This window comes from Lepeophtheirus salmonis, chromosome 13, assembly GCF_016086655.4.
Source record: "Lepeophtheirus salmonis chromosome 13, UVic_Lsal_1.4, whole genome shotgun sequence".
Classification (NCBI taxonomy): Eukaryota; Metazoa; Arthropoda; class Copepoda; order Siphonostomatoida; family Caligidae; genus Lepeophtheirus; species Lepeophtheirus salmonis.
Window position 1 is genome coordinate 24340991 of NC_052143.2, and position 20357 is coordinate 24361347.

General features: G+C 32.5%; 5 protein-coding genes across 8 annotated transcripts; 3 read left to right on the forward strand and 2 right to left on the reverse strand.

Annotated features, from left to right (window-relative positions):
* Positions 1-41: 41 nt before the first annotated feature.
* LOC121128717 (P2X purinoceptor 4) lies at positions 42-2598 on the forward strand. The gene is made up of 4 exons (XM_040724309.2): positions 42-394; positions 459-761; positions 811-1158; positions 1211-2598. The coding sequence occupies exons 1-4, from the start codon at positions 232-234 to the stop codon at positions 1651-1653; spliced, it is 1257 nt and encodes a 418-aa protein (XP_040580243.1). The 5' UTR covers positions 42-231; the 3' UTR covers positions 1654-2598.
* On the reverse strand, positions 1747-7099 carry LOC121128719 (UDP-N-acetylglucosamine transporter). 2 transcript variants are annotated; one of them, XM_040724312.2, is made up of 7 exons: positions 6958-7099; positions 6674-6915; positions 6466-6620; positions 6279-6401; positions 6133-6216; positions 2316-2448; positions 1747-2247 (listed from the first exon to the last, which is right to left on the reverse strand). In XM_040724312.2, the coding sequence occupies exons 2-7, from the start codon at positions 6837-6839 to the stop codon at positions 1853-1855; spliced, it is 1056 nt and encodes a 351-aa protein (XP_040580246.1). In that variant the 5' UTR covers positions 6840-6915; positions 6958-7099; the 3' UTR covers positions 1747-1852. The 2 variants fall into 2 exon arrangements, with proteins under 2 accessions (XP_040580246.1, XP_040580245.1); XM_040724311.2 differs by having other exon boundaries at positions 6674-6888; positions 6958-7096.
* On the reverse strand, positions 6958-10121 carry LOC121128715 (uncharacterized). 3 transcript variants are annotated; one of them, XM_071892702.1, is made up of 4 exons: positions 9380-10121; positions 8537-9323; positions 7443-8483; positions 6958-7032 (listed from the first exon to the last, which is right to left on the reverse strand). In XM_071892702.1, exons 1-4 carry the CDS (start codon positions 9704-9706, stop codon positions 6992-6994), a joined length of 2196 nt encoding a protein of 731 aa, XP_071748803.1. In that variant the 5' UTR covers positions 9707-10121; the 3' UTR covers positions 6958-6991. The 3 variants fall into 3 exon arrangements, with proteins under 3 accessions (XP_071748803.1, XP_071748802.1, XP_071748801.1); XM_071892701.1 differs by having other exon boundaries at positions 6958-7273; XM_071892700.1 differs by lacking the exon at positions 6958-7032 and having other exon boundaries at positions 7341-8483.
* LOC121128718 (tRNA:m(4)X modification enzyme TRM13 homolog) lies at positions 9964-12201 on the forward strand. Its single transcript, XM_040724310.1, has 2 exons — positions 9964-10123; positions 10914-12201. Exons 1-2 carry the CDS (start codon positions 9964-9966, stop codon positions 11852-11854), a joined length of 1101 nt encoding a protein of 366 aa, XP_040580244.1. The 3' UTR covers positions 11855-12201.
* Positions 12202-14676: 2475 nt separating this feature from the next.
* On the forward strand, positions 14677-17159 carry LOC139906918 (zinc finger MYM-type protein 1-like). Its single transcript, XM_071892703.1, has 2 exons — positions 14677-16589; positions 16646-17159. Exons 1-2 carry the CDS (start codon positions 15801-15803, stop codon positions 17009-17011), a joined length of 1155 nt encoding a protein of 384 aa, XP_071748804.1. The 5' UTR covers positions 14677-15800; the 3' UTR covers positions 17012-17159.
* The last annotated feature ends 3198 nt before the right edge of the window (positions 17160-20357 follow it).

Genomic DNA, 20357 nt, shown 5'->3' on the forward strand with positions numbered 1-20357 from the left:
CATTTACCGCATTTAATCATAGTAATTTGATGATACTGAACTCTGTTTCGTGTATCATATTTATTAAACGTTGATGATATTATATTGTAAAATAGTGATTATAAGCTTGAAATATTGTTTGTATTTGCATTTGCGTATATATTTATAAACTTAATTAATGTAGTTGTTTTATTGCACTTCTGACTAATTGTCGAAAAATAATTTTTATGCTTGATCAATTATTTTGTAAAAATGTGCTCTTTAACTATTGGGAGTTTCCTCAGTGGTCTTTGTTTTGAATACGATACAGTTAAAGTTGTTCGAATTGAATCGAAATATGCTGGTATCCTCTCAAGATTGGTACAAATATTTATAATTTCTTATGTGATTGGCTATGTACTTCTATATCAAAAGGGTAAGCATTATATTACTATTATAATAACTTCCAGATTAATTATTCTCCAATTAAATTGGTATAGGTTATCAGAAGTTTGACAGTGTGCATTCTTCAATTAATACTAAAGTTAAAGGAGTATTGGTAACAAATTACTCTGACGATGAATTTTCTAATTACGTTGTCCATCATCATTATAAATCTTTATACAATAAAATATGGGATGTCAACGACTATGTCATTCCTGCCAAAGAAAATGGAGTATTTTTTGTTGTAACCAATGTAATAATTACTCCAAATCAAACTCAATCTACATGTAAAGAATTATATTCTGTGCCAGGAGCTAAATGCCAATCTGATCAGGATTGTCCTTCTGGAAAAAATCTAGGTATTTACATATTTTAATAATGGAATTTACAACCTAAAATGTATTTCAGGTCCGAAAGGGCATGGCATATTAACTGGTAAATGTCAAGATTCAATATGTCTTATTAATGCATGGTGCCCTGTGGAAAATGATTCAATTTTTCCTCTAAAAAATAATATGGCTATATTAAATCAATCAAGAAATTTAACTGTTCTCATTAAGAACTTCATTCAATTTCCTTATTATAAGTTGCATACAACAAATATACTTCCCAACAGTAATACATCATACTTGAAAAGTTGTCTATACAATGAAGAAACGGATCCGTACTGTCCAATATTCAAATTAGATTACATTGTCAATAAAGCTGGATATAAATATGAAGATATATCGATGCATGGATGCAGTATAGTGATTGGTAAATCATAATATTTTGTTATGTCTAAAGTTAATATAGCTTCTAAACGTAGGAATTAATTGGGAATGTGACTTGGATAAGGATTTTATGTCGAATTGTCGTCCAATATATTCCTTCAATCGTCTAGATAATCCATACTCAAAAATTGATCCAGGTTGGAACTATCGTTATTCCAATTATTACTCAGAGAATCGAAGAACATTACACAAAGTATTTGGAATTAATTTCAGAGTTGAAGTAATGGGAAGAGCTGGACAATTCAATATTATTCCAACGTTTTTAAACGTTGGTGCAGGATTAGCTACTCTGGGTGTAGCAACTGTGATTTGTGATGCATTTATACTCTATGTATCGAAGGATAAACATCTTTACCGAATAAAGAAATTTTTAAATGTAAAAAGATCAAATGGGATGCATCAGGACTTGTATGATACTTATGATTCTGATGATAATTTAGATGAGCGATCCGTGATCATTACCCATGATAGTGTCTAAGTTAAGATTAACAGTATTATTTCGGTTGTGCAATCAATAAAATAATTAACGAATTTCCTTACTTTAAATAATACGTTTAGTATTAATAACATGTTTTTTGACAAATAAATTATTTTGTTTATTAAAAGAAATTTATCATACTAAACACTTTAAACTAAAATAACAAATAAAACTCAGTATGACAAAACAAATAATTAATTTAGATCACACCAATAACACATGATGATTGTTTTTTAATGATTTTACACTTAATTAGCATTCCTAACAAACCAATCTTATTAAATGTATCGGCCATACCGTAGAGAAACGTTGCAATGAGTACAAGAAAGGTTCCAAAGAAAAATTTTAAATCAACGATTAAGTCCCCTAAAATAAAATAGGAACATGCACAAGATACAATTATTGATATTGAGGTAGCAAAGCCTTTAAGTATATTGTCTGCATATTTGATAACAACCGAAACAAGGAGTCCACCAAAGCACTGCACTAAAATAATCAATGCAACTAATGAATTAAAAGAATTTCCAAAGCGAAATATATTCAAGCTTTTGGAGCGTAATGCCATGGAGCCACTAAATACAATTGAAAAGATACCTGAAATATACAATTCAAATGGATAAGGGTTTTATGAGTTATATATAAATACTGATCGTAGTTCTTACCCATTTGTAAATTCCTTATAATGAGAGAATTATTATCATTTGTTGTTTTGACAAGTTTTTCAAAATATATCCCAGAATAAGATGATGAAAAACAGGCAGCTATCACACTAAGGAGTCCAAGAAAACTTGATGACTGAAATGAGAATAATGTATTATTAACTTTAATTAGATTATGTAAATTTAGCATCTTAGATAAGTGTTTCTTAATCGGTGTCTCGTATAAAATGACATCTATGTATTTAAAAAAAACCTTAATTTTAATAAAATTGGGTTCTTTTAAAAAGTTCATTAAATTTCTCAGCAAAAAATATGGAATGGAATAACTTAGTGAGATTATGAAATTGGGTAATGGAGGTAAGAAAATTGATAACCATTGTCTTAGATAGATTAGATTGGATAGTACAACTTGAAGTATGAAGAAGGAGTTCAAAATGCAATAAATGTTTATCGGAACAATTTTAGTACACAATACAAATCAATATTTTTTGCCGTCGAGGGTTAATACGATATCAAGAGTAGTAGATTCCTCATCTATAACATATACTAATTACTTTTTTTTTTTTTGGAAATCTTATGAATAAAGCAAAGTTGAATTTATGAAAAACAGTCACAAGGTGCACTGTATATAGTACTCCCTGATGTATATCATAAACATATCTTGATCTAGCAAATAACAATGGTGTCGTATTAATAACACATGTATATGTAGCCCGGGAGCACTATATAAATTGAGAGTGCACTTCTTTTCAGAAAATACATAGGTTGACATAAACAATCATCTTAAGTATATCTACGTATAATTTTTTATCCAATCAAACGTCACGTAGATATACTAAAGATGATTTATGTCAACCTATGTATTTTCTGAAAAGAAGTGCACTCCCCATGTATATAGTGCTCTCTGATGTAGCACTGTTTCTGTTATTGCCTCTTATGCATATAATTCATAAGCATTTCGAGTATATGTTAAGATTTGAATAAAATATAAACGCTAGTATATAAAAATGAATTAACTCGGAGGTGTTTTATATGTAGCATACATATGTCACTGTTTTTAGGAGTCTTCTAGAGACTAAAGTACTTATAAAATCATTTTTCCCCTCTCAAATTATTATTCTTTTATTCTTGAGGAGAAGACACATATGAATTGATATAAGTATTGAGTTGTTACGTGAGAGTATGCTCATGAAAAATACTGAAGATATCCTCTATATTATTAAAGCAAAATTTGACTTTTAGGCCACGCCTAATAATGACGGGTACAACTGTTATTCAAAAATATGGACACACTAAACAAAGAACACTGAAATGAATAAAGGGCGATTTCTTCTAATTGGTGTCCGCTTATTTGGACTGAAATAGTAAAAAAAAATCTCAAATTAATAAAGGAAATTCTTTAAATTGAAGCTTTGACATCTCATTGTCATATCTTACCCATTTAAAAAAATAAGTTTTTTAATAGAAATTTTAACCATTAAATAATTATTATTTCAACGACATATAAAATTGGGATCGAATATCTTTGGCCCACAAAAATAATTTTTATAATCATTTCTTTACAATTAACTCATTTTGAGGTAGTGCTCAAAATGAAATGCTGTTCGGAATTCAAGAAACTACTACACTAATTGAAAATGAGTGATATTTTTTAACTGAATGTTTCTTTCTATTTTTACTTTTATATGAAGCAAACGCTATTATTTGATTATCAGTTCATTAAAATCTTCAGTAAAAATATTATATTTATGTAACTTCTATGATAATTACAAAAATGAGGCATAACAATTACTATTTCTTGGGTGATCTGGAGTGGATAAACATAAAAAATATCTAATTTTACAATACGATCGCATTACAATATTAATAAACAACAATTAATTGGGAGGAATAATAACTTTTAAAGTGGAAAAATTATTTTTTTGTTTCTTAGATTTTATAGGAATCTTTCAGTGACTTATAATTTAGAACAGTAATTTCATTTTTCAGAGAATCATCACATGATTTCACAGTATTTTAGTTATTCTACAAGGTGAAAGGGGGAAAAAAAACTAAACACGAGGTGTGTTGAAAAGTAAGGGGACTTCGTATTTTTTTAGGAAGAAATATTTATGTTATCCCCTTCAAAGTAATCCCCCTTAGATAGAATACACTTATCCAATCCTCGAATCATTTTTTCGGTATAGCCTGGAGCTCTTCGAGCGATGTAGTCTTTATCTCTTCAATCGTTCCAAATCTCTGTTCTTTCATGTGTCTCTTCAGTTTTGGGAATAAAAAAAAGTCAGATGGGGCTAAATCCGGTGAATATGGTGACTGAGGCATGATCGTGGTGTTGTTGGCCAAAAAAATGCGACGATTCTTTTGTTCAAAATTAAACAGTTTCGGAACAAACTTCACTGATACTCGTATCATGACCAAAATGCTCGAAAAAAATTTATGACAAAAGCCAACCGATATGTCAATACCGGGCGTCCGCAGGATTTTTTTATTTTTTGGGTGGAGTGGCTTGGCTTTCCCCCTCCCACAACGAATTACTTTTTTCCAGAAAACAAATCCTTAATTATTTTTTTAGAGGGGGTCGCCTCTGCAATAAACTCAACAACTTCTCTGATTGTGATTCGACGGTCTTCAAAACAATTTTCTTCGCAACGTTTTTATCTGTTGTTGGTGTGTTTGGGCGTCAAAAGCAAACTCGTCATTAACATCGTAGTAGAGTTTGTACCGCTTGTAAACATGAAAAGTTTCACCACATGCCACTGTCAACATTTCAAGTACTTTGGAGTACTTAATTAATTTTTAAGCAAAATTTGATGCAAATTCTTTAATCCATATTTTTCATTAAAAAAAAATCGCCGATCACGCAAAATATATATAACCGTTATGCCTCTCATAAACAAATAAACATATTATATAGCTGAAACAGTATATATATCTTCGTGGCGAGTGTACTAAAATAAAGAGATAAAAAAATTGAGCATATCAAATGTACCTTGCCGCGAAATTTGAAAATACATCTTACTTTTTGAACACACCTCGTATACCTGGGGCTCTCCCTACCCAATATGGAAATATTAAAGGATTCACAATTGTATCAATTCATAATGTAATGACAAGTGGTTTGTTGTAAGTAAAATTAAAAATAGTTAACTGAGTTTATGAGAAAAAAAAATCAAGTAATCTCAGATTTCACTCATTACACTCATCAATTCTCGTTTAAATTATACATGAAAATTAATCATCAAAAATCCTTATTATATAATTCAATTAAAAAATTGTCCTTTAAAATTGTTGCTGCAATCTGAGTAAATTATAGTATGGGAGATAGGATAATTAAGTTTATTGGCTATATATTATAAGTGCAATACGCTGCATAATATGTACTCATAAGGCCTGCATTAGTGAAAAGTATACTTGGTCTCCGAATATAATTATTGTTAACTTAGTTATAAATTACTGCTATAGTGTATTAGTGTTACTAAGGATGTGAATATCGGCAAAATTGAGTTGAGTATTTATTAAAAAAATCATATATTGATAAGAGCTGAATATTCCTGCATTTATTAATTATTCATTTCTATTAATATATCAGCGATGAAGGAGCACTAAAGTTTTATAGTGAACTGATTTATATCGGCAGAGATGTCGTTGGTCTATTTTAATTGGAATTGTATACGTAGGCTTATCGCCCCTGGTTACTCATTGATGCAGAGAATCATTTTAGACGGATGAAGCAAGTTTTTAAGTTTACTTCATGAAACTCGATTAACAAATTTTATCCCTAACACATCCCTTAAAAATGACAAATATAGAACTGAATTACTTTATTTAAACTAAAATCCGGAGAAAGTATCAGTGTGTTGTTTTGACTATGGTTGAAGTTGGAATCACTTTTATGATATGAGAGCTAAAATAAAAGAAATTTTAGAAATAATAAGAACCAATTTAATTTAGTTATAAGTAACTTACTTGAACTAGCACAACACCCACCATTAAAAGAATCAATGATATCCAATGGGATATAAAGAGACGTTTCTTGAGATAAATAAGAGACATAAGACTCGTTACAAGGATTTTTAACTGATAGGTTATCTTTATGGATATAAAATTATTATTTTTTTTTAAATGAAGCGAACAAAACATTTGAATTCCTTACTTGAAATAAGGTAGCATCCAAATTTGCCAAGGCAAAAAACAGCAAGTTGTTTTGAGTTGCATACAAAAAACTAGGCACCATAAGTTTTAAAGTTTCTCGGTGCTGAACAACTATTTTCTCTTTCAGCTCATTCCATGTTCGTAGATAACTAAAACCTGAAATACAATATACCAATAACCAATAAAAGTTTAAATAAAGCAATAATTACCATTTTGAACAAAAAATATTAAAAGACACGTAAAAAACTTTAGAATTTCCACGTAAAAAACAATAAGAGCACTAGAGTTAGAGTCTTTTAATTGAGATCGACGCATAAGAAGTACATTCGACGAGGTTTGAAGTACAAGTAAAAAAAGTATTCCAAGTTTAAACATGATACTTCATAAGTCTAAAATTTAACTTCATGTAATTATTTTTTTCTGTCTAGAAATAAAGGAAAGGACGCACTCACTTATTTTCATTGGTTAAAAAAACTATATTCGAGATGTTTACCTAAATTTGTTTCTGAATCAGTTTAAAGATAATTTCAAAGATGAAGAAACATACTGTTCGATTTTGATATGTCAACTAACGTTAATGCAAGTAGATATTGAATTTCAAATTCAGTTCTACCAAAGTATTTGTTACGTTAAAGATAGAAAGCAAAGCAAAAAAAAACAACTCTCCTTCTCTTATAAGGAAATGATTAGCTCAGTCAGACTGTAGCACACAATAACTCACAAGACAATATGTTTGTAGAGCGATATAGAAAAAAGTTATTAGGTGATTGAACAATTCACAACACTTGTGTAACATCCATATTTAATTTCTAGAATTACAAAAAAAAAAAAAAAAAAAAATCAGTAAAAAAATAATTACATCATTATTAAAACACGTTATTTATAAGGTATGCTTTAATTTCTTGCAACAAATGCTTTTAGAATCACAATTTGGAACAAAATTCAATAGTATAACAATATCTTTAATATCCTTTTTACCTTTAACAAAACTATCAGTGACAATATTAATAATAGAAGTAAGGCATATCTCAAAAATTGGTAAAATATCTAATTTATCTCTGGTAATCCATATAAACTTGATTAAATTCTTTAAAAATTCATAAAGAAACGATGTATCGCACTTGTTTTTTAAAGCGAGATTGGTTATTTCCAGGCTCGCTTGTCGGAAAATATACAAATCATACTCTGATCTAAGAGCAATAATTTCTAAAGCCTTAAATATGCTTTTTACTTTATCTTCTTGAAAATTAATTTGGTGAAACATAATTTGAAATTCCGATGGAAGCATCATAGGAAGTACTGAAACAATGAATTCAACGAGTCTACCACTTTTGTCAAAATCAATGCTGTCATCTTTCAAATTTGAGAAGTAACTGTTTCGAAGCAATTTATGTAATTCATTGTTGGTTATTTCAATGAATGGTTGACGTTCTTCACTAGGTATTCTTCTATCTTTAATAATACACAAAATTTCATCTTGAATACGAGAAGTAATAGATGACAATGAGTTACGATCACTTATAGCCTTGAAAATATTAAACAATGTTTCTAACAGTTCCGAATTGCTATCAAAATCAATAAATTTGGTGATACTTTTCAGTCCAGATATTAAACGACACGTACCCTCTAATTTATTTTTCGTAAATAAATTATGAGCTGTATTAACTAAATTAATTCCAAAATGGTCCAAATAATTGCATTCCACTATTAAACCAATTGTTATTAAAATGTCAGGTACTTTTTCTTCAGGACACTTTAATAGAGCGTTAATTAATTTGTCTTTTATAACTAGTGGGTCATGAAACAAAAGTAATTGAAGTGATTCCAAGAGGATCTTTAAATACACTTTATGACCACCTTTAAGAACTTCTTTTAATAAAATATTAAGAAATTCTTTAGGTGACGAAAGTGCCAAGTAACAAGCATCGTGCTGGGCTGTAATAAAATCATAATCTCCCGCTTTATTCATAAACGTCTTGACCTGGTCATCAAATCCATCGCTTTTAAGCAGTTTTGTATCTAAAAAAATAAAAAGAGTAAGTTCAAACATTAATATGAGGAATAACACTTACCTGTATCAAAATCATGAATAAAAGTATGAAGAAATAAGATTTTTTCTGGCAATGCCATCAATAAAAATACTTCACGCAGCATGTATTTTATCTCTAAAGATGAACTATTAGATTTAAAGTGAGAGTATAGATACTTTAGGGTCCAAGTATTCAGTTTTAAATGAATCGATTCTTTCATCCTCTTAATGTTTTTTAAAAACATATTTTCGTCTACAACAACCCTTTCCCATAAAACAGTCCATTCAGACTCTCCTGACGAAGATAATAAATCTTCTAAAGACATGGTATTATATTTTTTATATTCCTTTGCGATAGGATAAATTTTTGATTTAATATTGTCTGGGCAACTACTGTTAACAATACAATGGGCATAATGCTTCAGAATGGAGTCATCTGTTTCCGGTCTATCAACTTCATCAAGAGGCCAGTAAAGTTGTGAAGGGTTCCTCCGTTCAGAAAAGGTGTCCCAAAATGTGTTGCATATATCTAAAATAGCTATGGAAAACTCATTTATTCCTTCATTTTCATCATTCTCGATAGATGGAAATAAATCATGTACAAATTCATTAGACTCATATACTAAAATATCACAAAAATCAACTGTTATAAAGAAAATGAGTTCCAGTATCTGGGTTTTGCTATACTGACAAAGAACCTTTGTAGCCGCTAAAATAAATTCATTTTCTTCACATTTAACAACTAAACTTTTTCTTAAAATTCGGAATAAGATTGGATGCACATAGTTAGGTGGTTCCGATAGTATAAGTTGTAAATACTCCCATGTGACCTGGAAAACGTAATTACATAATATTAAATGGTAAATATTTTAAAATATTCGCGTACTTGATGAGGAAGATGCAGAAAAATAGACCCTAAGTCTTGGTGATCCCAAGGAAACGAAAAATATTTTATTATCGCGGAAATTGGAATTTCTTTTCGAACTAAATAAGAAACGGATCTATAGTATGGAAGATCCCGAAAATGATTTCCAATGCTAGAGTGGGATAGGAGGCATAGAAACAGTTTGACTCTTCCAGTATATGAATCACGATATTTTCTCCAGAGATTATCGATCGACTCTTGCATGAAAGAATCATCATTTAGGAGAGTCAATGAAGCCTGAAAGTCTCTCACTGTTTTATCAAATTCAAGTATGCCGCCTTTCATCATATAGAAAAATTATTACTAATATGATAATATCCGTTATCACTATCAGTGCTCTTCCTATTATAATTTAAATTATATTCCGAATATTTATTTTATATTGGCATTTATTAATAATTAGTATATGTTTGAAAAAGAGAAGAGATGGATCCAAGTTAAAAGAAAGTTCGAACTTTGAATTTACAAAAGAAACAACACGAATTTTCTTTTTCCTTTTCACTTCTTTACACAAAACCTTTCAAGCTGATTTCAACTTTAACATCATGGAAGAGGAGAAACGCCAATGTGGATATTTTCTTGAAAGAAAAAAACGAAATTGTCGGATGACGGTTCGCAAAGGAGAAAATTTTTGTGGTGAACACGCTTTAGAACGGGTAGCTTGTCCTTTGGATCCAAAACACACTGTTGATAAACAAAAACTAAGTAAGTATCAAGTGAAACTGACGAACATTCACGCATTGTGTTTTATTTTTGTTTATCATAAACTATGACGTCACTTCTTAAAATGTACTTTATCATACTATTGCGGACTTGCATTACGTGCGACTACACAAAATTGTTATAATTCAAAAATACATTGTTATATATATATACATTTATTTCATTGGTAAAAATTACTTTAATAATGTAGTTATAAGTATTATTATAAATAAGTAACCGGAGTTTTAATCATACTACGTGGCGTAATCACTATTATGACGTCATCTATTTTATTACATTATATTCAACCGGGTTCTCAAGTTTTTATTTAATGTTATGACAAATGAAATGTATGCTAATGATATATATTTTATATTCACATAATATATTTAACTGTATTTGTGGCATGTTGAGATAGCTTTATGATGGGAGTGGATAACTCCCATTTGCAGCATTTTGCTTTTAAATCTGCTATACTTTCATGATTGATGATAAGAGTTACAAATGCGTGAGAAATGCGTGAGTCTCATACCTTTTGTTTGAGACTTGAGTACCTATTTATAACATAAAAACCAAGTTATGAACTATTTGTTACTAGTTAATAAGATTCAGAACATTGTTCTATTGAGGTTCAACATTTTTGCCCATTTGATAAAAATTTAATTTAAAAAAACAAACAAAAAAACAAAATAATAACATAACACATCTATTTAGAATATATTTCTATACTTTCTACTATTATCATAATCCGTCATGGAATAGACAATGGATATAATGTCTTTAATTCTTTCAGAAAAACACATTTTAAAATGCCCTAGTCGGCCACCTGATGATCCAGAACCATATTACTCTAAGAATGTAAATGCCTCAACGGATGAAGATATTCCAGAAATTAGTATCCATGATGTAAATGACGATGTTATTCTCGATCTCATTTGTAGAGTAAAAAGTATAAAGATTTCCGTTCGTAAAGATATTCGTAGTCATTCTGCTGTGTGTCGTGATATTGGATCACAGAAGCATATTCTTCAAAATGCAAGCATTTTAAGTCACCTACAAAGATGTGAAGACATATCGGATAGTATATTTGTTGAATTTGGCTCAGGAAGAGGAGAATTGACCTATTGGCTCACAAAAACTAATCCGAATAAAAAATATTTTCTTGTGGACAAAGCGAGTCAACGACGAAAATTTGACAATAAATTGAAGAATGAAGATGACTCAATATGTGTTAGAAGGATCCGTACGGATATTGCGGATTTAGTTCTCGGAAAAATCGACGAAGCTAAGGCTGTTGTTGGATTGAGCAAGCATCTTTGTGGAGCTGCTACTGATTTAGCTCTACGATGTCTCTCATCCTCTTCTAGTAAAGTTAAAGGCGTAATTATTGCACTGTGTTGCCATCATCGTTGTTCATGGTCATCTTATGCTGGAAAAACATTCTACAAAAAGCACTTTGAACCCAATGAATTTTACCTTATTAGAGGTTTAACAAGTTGGGCCACCTGTGGAACTGATAAATCAAAAGAGACAATTAATGAAGGAAAGCCCCAACGATTTAAGTTTAGTATTGAAGAAAAGGAAGAAATTGGAAGAATGGCTAAACGGATACTAGACTTTGGAAGGCTGGAGTATCTACGTGAAAGAGTTCCACATTTATCAACTACAGAATTGATTCAGTATACTGAGTCTGATATATCATTGGAAAATGTCATGCTCTTTGCTTCAAAATAATATTTATGATAAAATATCTTCTCTTTTTTTAAACAGATTTATTACAATTTGCGTTTTCACAAACGTTTTATTGATAAAAAATAATATTGTGTACACTAATAGAAGTATCGTTCTGCATATTAATATTTTATAATTTCCATTTATGTATGATTTTATTTATTCATACTATAACTGAAAGTAGCTAGTGATGTTTGAACAAAACGTGATATTATTTTACAAGTATTATATACATAATTATTAGGGTATCAATTTATTATCTCTAATATCAATTATCAATCTAGTATTTTTATTAAACTAGCGGCGATCTTATGTTAAATAAATTCCCACTCTGTAACAAGCAAGGATAATTAGTGTTGTATTAGTCCTTATTGAGGGTTGGAGACTGCAGTTCCGTTCATTCCTGTATATCAGTCCTAAAAACTTGTTAAGTTCAATCCTGATTTAACTCTTACTACATTCAATGATACTCAAAACTTTGTTTAACATTCTTGTGTGCTCATAAAAGACGGAGAGCATCCTTAAAGATTTGTTGCGGAGTTATAATTGCAAGTCCTTATTGGAGTCAGACTGGAATTGAGGGTCGACATCAGAGTAGTAATATCCCCGGACACTACTACACAATTAGCTTTAGCACTAAATCTTTACCTCGGATTTAATTCTAACATTTTATTATTACTGTATTTATTGTCTAATTTTATGATTTTGACATTTACTTTCTTATTAATAATTATTTAGATCTCATCGGTAGAGATATATCTATCCTGTGCTCAATTGTATATAGTAACTTCCACATGAAGAAAAAGGGCTGATTATCTTTTTTCTTAAACTCCACCTCTTCCTTGTGTTTTGCGACCTAAAGTTATGACATATTTAACTGGATTCCGATGTCAGAACAAGAAAATATTATTTAGATCAATCTATTATTTCAATATTCTGTACTTATAATTTATTGTTATATGATTCTAATTGTTTAATTTTGTATATTTAACATAAATGTATGATGGTTTATTTTTTAGTATGTAAATTATATTTAATTTAAGCCTTTTTTTTAAAACTTGTAACTTTAAATATATTTCGAAATACTTTACTTTCTTGTTTCAGTAGTTATTATTCTGAGAATATGGTTCATAATGAATTACAACTTCATGGAGTGTGACGTTTTCAAATCTACTATAACGGATAAAAAACATCTAAGTCAATTATACATAGTATATCTTCATTAAACATTTTGCTAATAAATACTTTCGTTATACCCTCAAAAATCATAATAAAGCAGGCAGCAGATACTCACGTCAGTATTTAAGCAATGATACCATAAGTTTTTCTATCCTCCCCCCTCCATTCTCCTTGCACGCGTTGCTCTCTACAGGATTATCAAGTTTACCAATGACTAAAGATGCACACATTTATTAAAGAAATGAAGGGGTTTAGGCTATATAATTTATCCATTTATATCTGTATAGATTATACATCACAAACTCCAACAAACTCCACCTTATGATTGAGATAAGTTATTTCTGTGTTTTTATAGATCAAGGAAACTGAAGGACTCTTATAAATGAAATATTTTTCTAAGAGTAAAAGGCAAAGCAGAGTTGACTTAAGAACAAAACAACTTCAACATTTCAATGAAGGATCAGTGGATGGAGGATTATAACTCTTTCTGTTCCACATATGGGGTTTGACTGGATTATTCTGTCTTTTTATGGAACTCATTCGTTTTTATAACAATATACTATTATTCCGTAGAAGATTTGGAGAATTTATGTATTTTTGAATATAGAGGCAGTGATTCACGAGGTCAGAAGTCACTATCACAGACCTTGAAAGGGCAGGGACATCGGAACAATGATGGATCCTTCCATTAAAGAAAATGAGCTCCACCAAGTCAGACACATAGAGACGAGATCCCTTGAACAGAACATGAAGAGAGGATCAGAAGGCGTGTGGCTAGGATATTCTAATGAAAAATATGAACTCCTAGGGAAAATGGATGGATGTAGATACAATGAATTGCAATCCAGGCGGAGGGAAACTTTTTTTGAGGGACTTAACTAATAAAATTAATTATATTTTATATTGCACTAAGGTAACTGGCTAGTATAGTCTTTATTAGAGGGAGATGTTGTGCAACAATTGTAATAAATAATGAATAAGAAAATAAGGAAGAAGAAAGACATCACGTAACAACCGTTTTCCTTTTCTAATCTCAAAAAAGTAATTTATTTGACCAAACGCGCCCATCCTTGGTTATAATCATGGATGTCTCGATCACCTGGACAACAGACAAGAAAACGAGCGGTCCAAGGGCTGACTTAGAAGATTTTCACGAATAAGTTATTTATTTAATAAAAATATATATTAATACGGTTTTTCAGTATGAGTTAAAATCTATAAATATTTATTCATAATAGGACAATTAAAAATAATTCAAGACTAAATAAGCTGCAATATCTCACCAATATAATTTACATTAATTATTTGAAAATAGATTATAACATCAAAAAATTAACTAAATTGAAAATTATCGGATTGAAGTTTGGCAACCTTTCTAGATTTAAGCTTATTTTCATATGATCTTTTTCTGCCTTCCTCTCGGATGTTGTCATTAAGTTGGGGAACCAAATTTTTGTCTATTACGTTGAAGAGGATTTGTGAAATCTTGCCAAGAATGCTTGTCCATTTGTAGTTTCCTCGATTGTAGTTTCTGAGCTGTCAAGCATTTTTTCATGGAATATAGCTACGAAATAAAGTGTTGGATTGGGTTTGTTGAGTAGGCAGTTCCTTTTCTAGCTGGCAGGTGATGAAGGTGTGCAGAGAGTGAGTACAGAGGCAGCTGAGGAATAATATATATATTGGAGTCAACAGACCTCCTCTGCTCATGATGTAAATGGACCTGCTGAGGTTTTTATTCTTCATTATATTCTACCACAACCCTAATGCCAGTGTCGAGTGTAGAATCGTCAACAGCTAAAACGGATCTACATGACGCACATTTGACTTCCTTCTTGAGAGAGTATGCAATATATCCCGCAACAAAAACAATCTATTGCTTTTTATTGCAGTAGAATTTGTCTCAAGATCTGAAGGCTGCCAATCTGTAAAAATAGTATCCGATTTGGTTACGCCAACACATCTTTGACCTCTGATATGGTCTTGATATTAAATTTCAGAAGAGATTAGATCCTGATCTTCTTTTCTACCTCCATAATTTGTCGGACACTAATCTAATAGTTTGCTCCGCTAAGCTGTATATACCAGCCAAACCTTTCCTCGATCTTATCAGACTGGAACATTGCATGCATGATGTATACGAAAGTATTCTCTTCTTTCATCAGTAAGTACTTGGCAAATCGGCTACAGCTACACATGTGTTTTTAGTTGCAAGAAAATTTTCTGCAGTCAGGCCTCTTTCACCTCTCTCTTCCTCAACAGTGAGAAAGTCTGCAAACTCCTTAAGGAAGGACAGTCCAAGTTTTCTTTAGTGACTTGTCTTATGGTTGTATATCTTTTCTTCTGTCCAACCGTTGGAGTTTTCACATTTAAAACGTTCTATATAGTCCGAACAAACTCAGCTGTGTCATTGAATTCTGTTTTTTTTTATCTGCGTAGAATTTGAGAACTCTAATGGTGGACTCATGAAAAACGGTATCTGCTAACTTCACATTTGTCTTCTCAAGAGCTGTTGGATGGAGGGCTCTGAGAGCGAGTTTGTGTACTTGCTTTACTTTAAATGTTGACTCTTTATGGTAGATTTCTTTTATATGAGCAAGTGAGGGTGTAATGATGACTTAACTCCTAGACGGTTCAGGGGAATGCTGAAGTATTCTTTCCTTTGGAAGCAGTTATCAACTAATCACTGTGTGTCTACATCCACTGCTACGCCCATGTCCTCAATCTTGTAGTCAAGGATCTTCTCTCAGATATAACCCTGTTGAGAAATACAATGGGGGCAGTACAAATTTTATACAACTTCATTGAAGGGTCACCAAAGAGGTCAGCAATCTACAAGTCGGTGAAGATAACAAGTAAAGATGAGGAGCATGCCAAGGTGATGACCCTGAAGAACCAGTCTGCTACCCGCTGGAGTCTCCGCTACGTTGCTGTACACGCTGTATCTCTAGGGATGGTCAGAATAATGAAGATCCTCATAATAATGAGAAAGGATAAAGATACATTGTCGAGTTCAACAGCAACTTCTCTGCTCAACAGCATCTTTAGTCACGAATTTGTTTTCGGCATTGAACTGTTGAAGACACTCCTCAGACACACATCTAGCTTGTCAGATGAACTTCAAGGCAGAAAGGTTGACCTAACAAAGGCCTGGAAACACGTCAACCTAGTGATTAGGACTCTTGAAGATCTTAAGAATGAGAAAATCTTTGAATCAATCTGGAAACTTGCTGAGTTGAAGTCGTCTGAGAGGAAATCAGTATTTGACCAGGAGGACTCAATTGATTTGGGATTCAAGGAGGCGAAGATTCCAAGGAGAATAAAGTGGAAAGGAACAACTGAATCCTACTTGTGTGAAACACATTTCGATGTTTCAATAAATAAGATTGTATTAGAGCTTGAGAGCAGATTTGCCACCGACGATACAAACATCACGATGGATCTCATTGCAATCGTAAATGACAGTGAAGTGGAGACCTGTGTCATTGAGCGTGTCGCCAAGCACTACAGACTTGAACTCGAGCAGCTCCAGTCAGACCATGCAATCTTCCAGCAATTCAAGGTTAATATTATAATGTTTCATTTTGCATTATATGTTTAAAATTTATGTTTCTCTAGGCAGATATTGACACAGAAGACATGGTTTCATCACAAATTGCTGCGGAGTTAATAAGCTCGGGAGTGTTCCGCCTGATGCCGGAGCTATACAAGGTGATCGTTATCCGGGCCTCAATGCCCATCAGCAGCTGTGAGGCGGAGCGGTCATTCTCCTGTCTCAGAAGGCTCAAGAACCACATGAGGACCACCATGGACCAGGAGAGGCTCTCCTCCCTCACCCTCTTGAACATGGACAGGGTGATGGTGGACAAGGTGCTCCATGAAGACATGGACAGGGTGATGGTGGACAAGGTGCTCCATGAAGACATGGACAGTTTGATTGACACCTTTGCGTCAAGGAAAGAGAGGAAAAACTTCTTCTTCTAATCATGATAAAGAACACAGGCATTTTTTTTTCATTTTTTTCAAACACATCACCACGTATACATGCGAGGTAAGAACATCAAGACTTGTGAACATAATTTATTTTCCGTCGATGTAACCGTTTCATGGTATATTATAATCTCGTTCATTATCTTCATCCGTTATTATTTTAAAAATATTTAAGGAGATTTAAATTGTTTGACTTAATTGTATAGTTCAAAAATTATCTCTCTTTCTTGCACCGTGCATTTTATACTCCTTTATACTCCTTCCTTTATGAATAGGTCGGCATTGACTTTCTGTCTAGAGTTTTTCCTTTTCATTTTATTTTTCCCAATGTTTGGCTAAAGAAAATAATGGTCAGACAGTCCATTGGACGATATTCTTGCAAGACTTAATCTATGCTGTAGCATTTGCCCTGTTTAAATATCCCACGTTCACCACTGAAAATCAACCGTTCACCCTTGTAAAGCGGACCGAAAAATCTTCCTGACATACGGCACTGAGTATATTTGCTGTTGAGGAATTAAACGTTTAATTTGGCAACCGGTATAAGTGCTACCACATCCATGTAGTTTCCTCCAACGGATTTGATCATAGATGTAAGGCCCGTTTTAGTTGTTTGGTTGTTCTTGCAGCCCAAGAACTTACCTCTAACAAACTCGGCTCTTTCTACGGAGTAGACCTCATCAATTACAGGATTGACAGTATGCTCTCTGCTGCTAAGGTGTTTGATCCTTGTTCCAAGATATTTAACTATAGATGACGGTAGTCCAGTCTCTACGGTAACTGCAGTAGACATAGTTGTTCTAAGATACTTGGGACAGGGACAAGTAAGGCAATTTGACATAAAGATTTGATCATAGATGGCCGTACTAACATTTTGCCACAGAAGACAAAAAGAAAGAAGACAAGGTGAAAATCTCCAACTGTTGGATTTCTTGAGGAGTAATGCCATCTGTTCTATAACGAAAGACAATTTTGAAGAATGAATTGCCTCCAAATCTGGGAATACATGTAGTTTGTTCAATAAGCCCACGATGATTTCATAAGTCTCTTCATTATTCAATAACTCTTTTGATCTTAAATACGCAGCAATGTTGATTACTTTATTTACTAATTTGATGACATTAGCATTTGTGCTAAGAGAATGGGAGACTGAACTATTGCTTAGCTTGTGATACCCATGAAAGATTCAAAAGGTAATGTCTTCTTGGATTTCGAGGCTAGCCTTAATATCAAGGTCCCTACTTTCAGTCGCTTCCAGCCAAGGGCCAATTGGTGGGATTTAATTAGTATAAATCCCGACAGTAATGTTTAAGTAACAACTTATCATAAAGGGCGGTAACGGTTATCACCTTTTCTTCCCAAAACATTTTGAGCTCTAAGGGTTCCTGACGTTTGTTTTCGAGCTGGAGTTGTAGGCCACTAGTGGATGCTCGGGGGGTCTAGGAAGAGGCAAAGGAGAAGAGAGGTATTTCGGAAAATTTGGCCACACTGAAGGGCACACCTTCCTTTTTGAGTCTCCTGAAAAGTTAAGTAATTCAATTAAGTACATATGTCACTCATTGAATTAGTTCTATATTTTCATTTTAAAGTAACCTAGCCTTTTACCCAAAGCTAGAACCTGAAGCCTTGAGTTATATTTGAAAAGGGAAATTTTGATGACCCTTTCAATACAGAAATACAAATCACCTTCAAGAGTGAGAAAGTTATATTATGTTGGGAAGAACTAAGAATAGCCTTTGCACTAGCGAGAAGAAATTTGATCCAACGCTGGAAGTTTTTACGGATGGTTCCTTACCTGGTTATTGCATTTCATTATCATACGGCTCATTTGAACAGGGTTTGTAGACAGGGAAGGATCGAGATCTTCATGTTAGCGCGTTCGGTATGTGAGCTGTAAAGTAAGCGTTATTTTAATTTCATATCAACCACAGATATTAGTTCATGTGGATAATACAACTACTCTTTTTAAAGAAGGATGTACCAAAGTGAAACGTCTGAACGATATCGCTGTGAGAAAGTAAAAACGCTTGATGAAAAAATAAATTTGGGGAGTTTTTGTGTGGATTCCTTTCAAAAGATAACACGCAAGCGGACTTTTTATCAAGGGAGTCTCTTCATATTTGGGAGTTTGGGCTGAAGGAAGAAGTATTCAACCAAATAACCTCCCGTTTGTTCCAACCTGAGGTTGATTCCTTCGTATCAAAGGATTTTCACGCGAAGTCAAATTAAGTAACTTAGATGAGAGAAGATCAATCGGAGGCCTTAGATGGTCCATCAGGTGGAAGAAGAAGGGTAACTTCTTCCCTCAAGCTCAACTTTTTCAGAGAGTTACAAGCAGTCGTAAAAAACAAAATTGCTCCCAGAAATTATGATAACTCCCGAGCAGTGAACAGGGGCAAGAGGGTCCCTTGAGGTACATAAGGTAACGAGGGAGTCGCTAAGGTTGGGGCAGTGAGGACAATTCTCTCGTCTCAGAACCTCGCAGAATTATATTAAATCAAGGTTTCGATTCGAAGGCAATTAACCTAATTATTTCTGATATTTGTTCCTCAACTAAGAGGACTTGCACATTGAGGTTTAAAAATTTAAAGAATATTTATTTACGAGAGGGATTATCTCCCTTTAACGTGTCAGAGAATGTGGTAATGAATTACTTAGTATACCCTCCCACGTCATCCTATAGCCCCTTGCAACAACAAAAGCGGTTTTAGTGAGGAGTCAATTAAGGGCGGAGGTGTTATCATCAGATAAGTTATTGACGGTTCTTGTAAGGTTCATTCAATTTAAATCCTCCATTACTTAAATACGTGGAATGTTAAATGGTCCTTAATATATGTAAAGATTCAAGGTGTCTGGATAGTTTTTTTCATATGAAATACGGTCAAAAAAGACCCTTAATTTAATGGCTTTGGCGAATATAGCTAGAGCTAGTTTTTTAACTTTATTAAGTTCGAGGTTTAGAATAAATAGCGATTTTCTATTTTTGGTTCTAGAAAAATTCAAGTTTAGTCCATATTAGAAGTGGAATTAATTTTTTCAGACGAAAGACTGGATCCAGTTAGACATATAATTGAATATATCAATAAGACTAGAATAAAAAGATAAATTAATAGTGACTTTGAGGGAGAATTGTCATCCCTTTGCAACTCAGACTTCTAGTAAATGGTTAAGAAATCATCCATATGACAGGTATTAATATTCAAGCTTTTAAAGCTCATAGCTTAAGAGGTGTTGTTGTAGCTTTAAAAAGAGCTAATGTGAGTTTAGTACAAGGAGTTATTAAGCAAGGTATTGGTGTGAGGAATCACGATCTTTTCATCGGTTTTATAATGTCCCTATA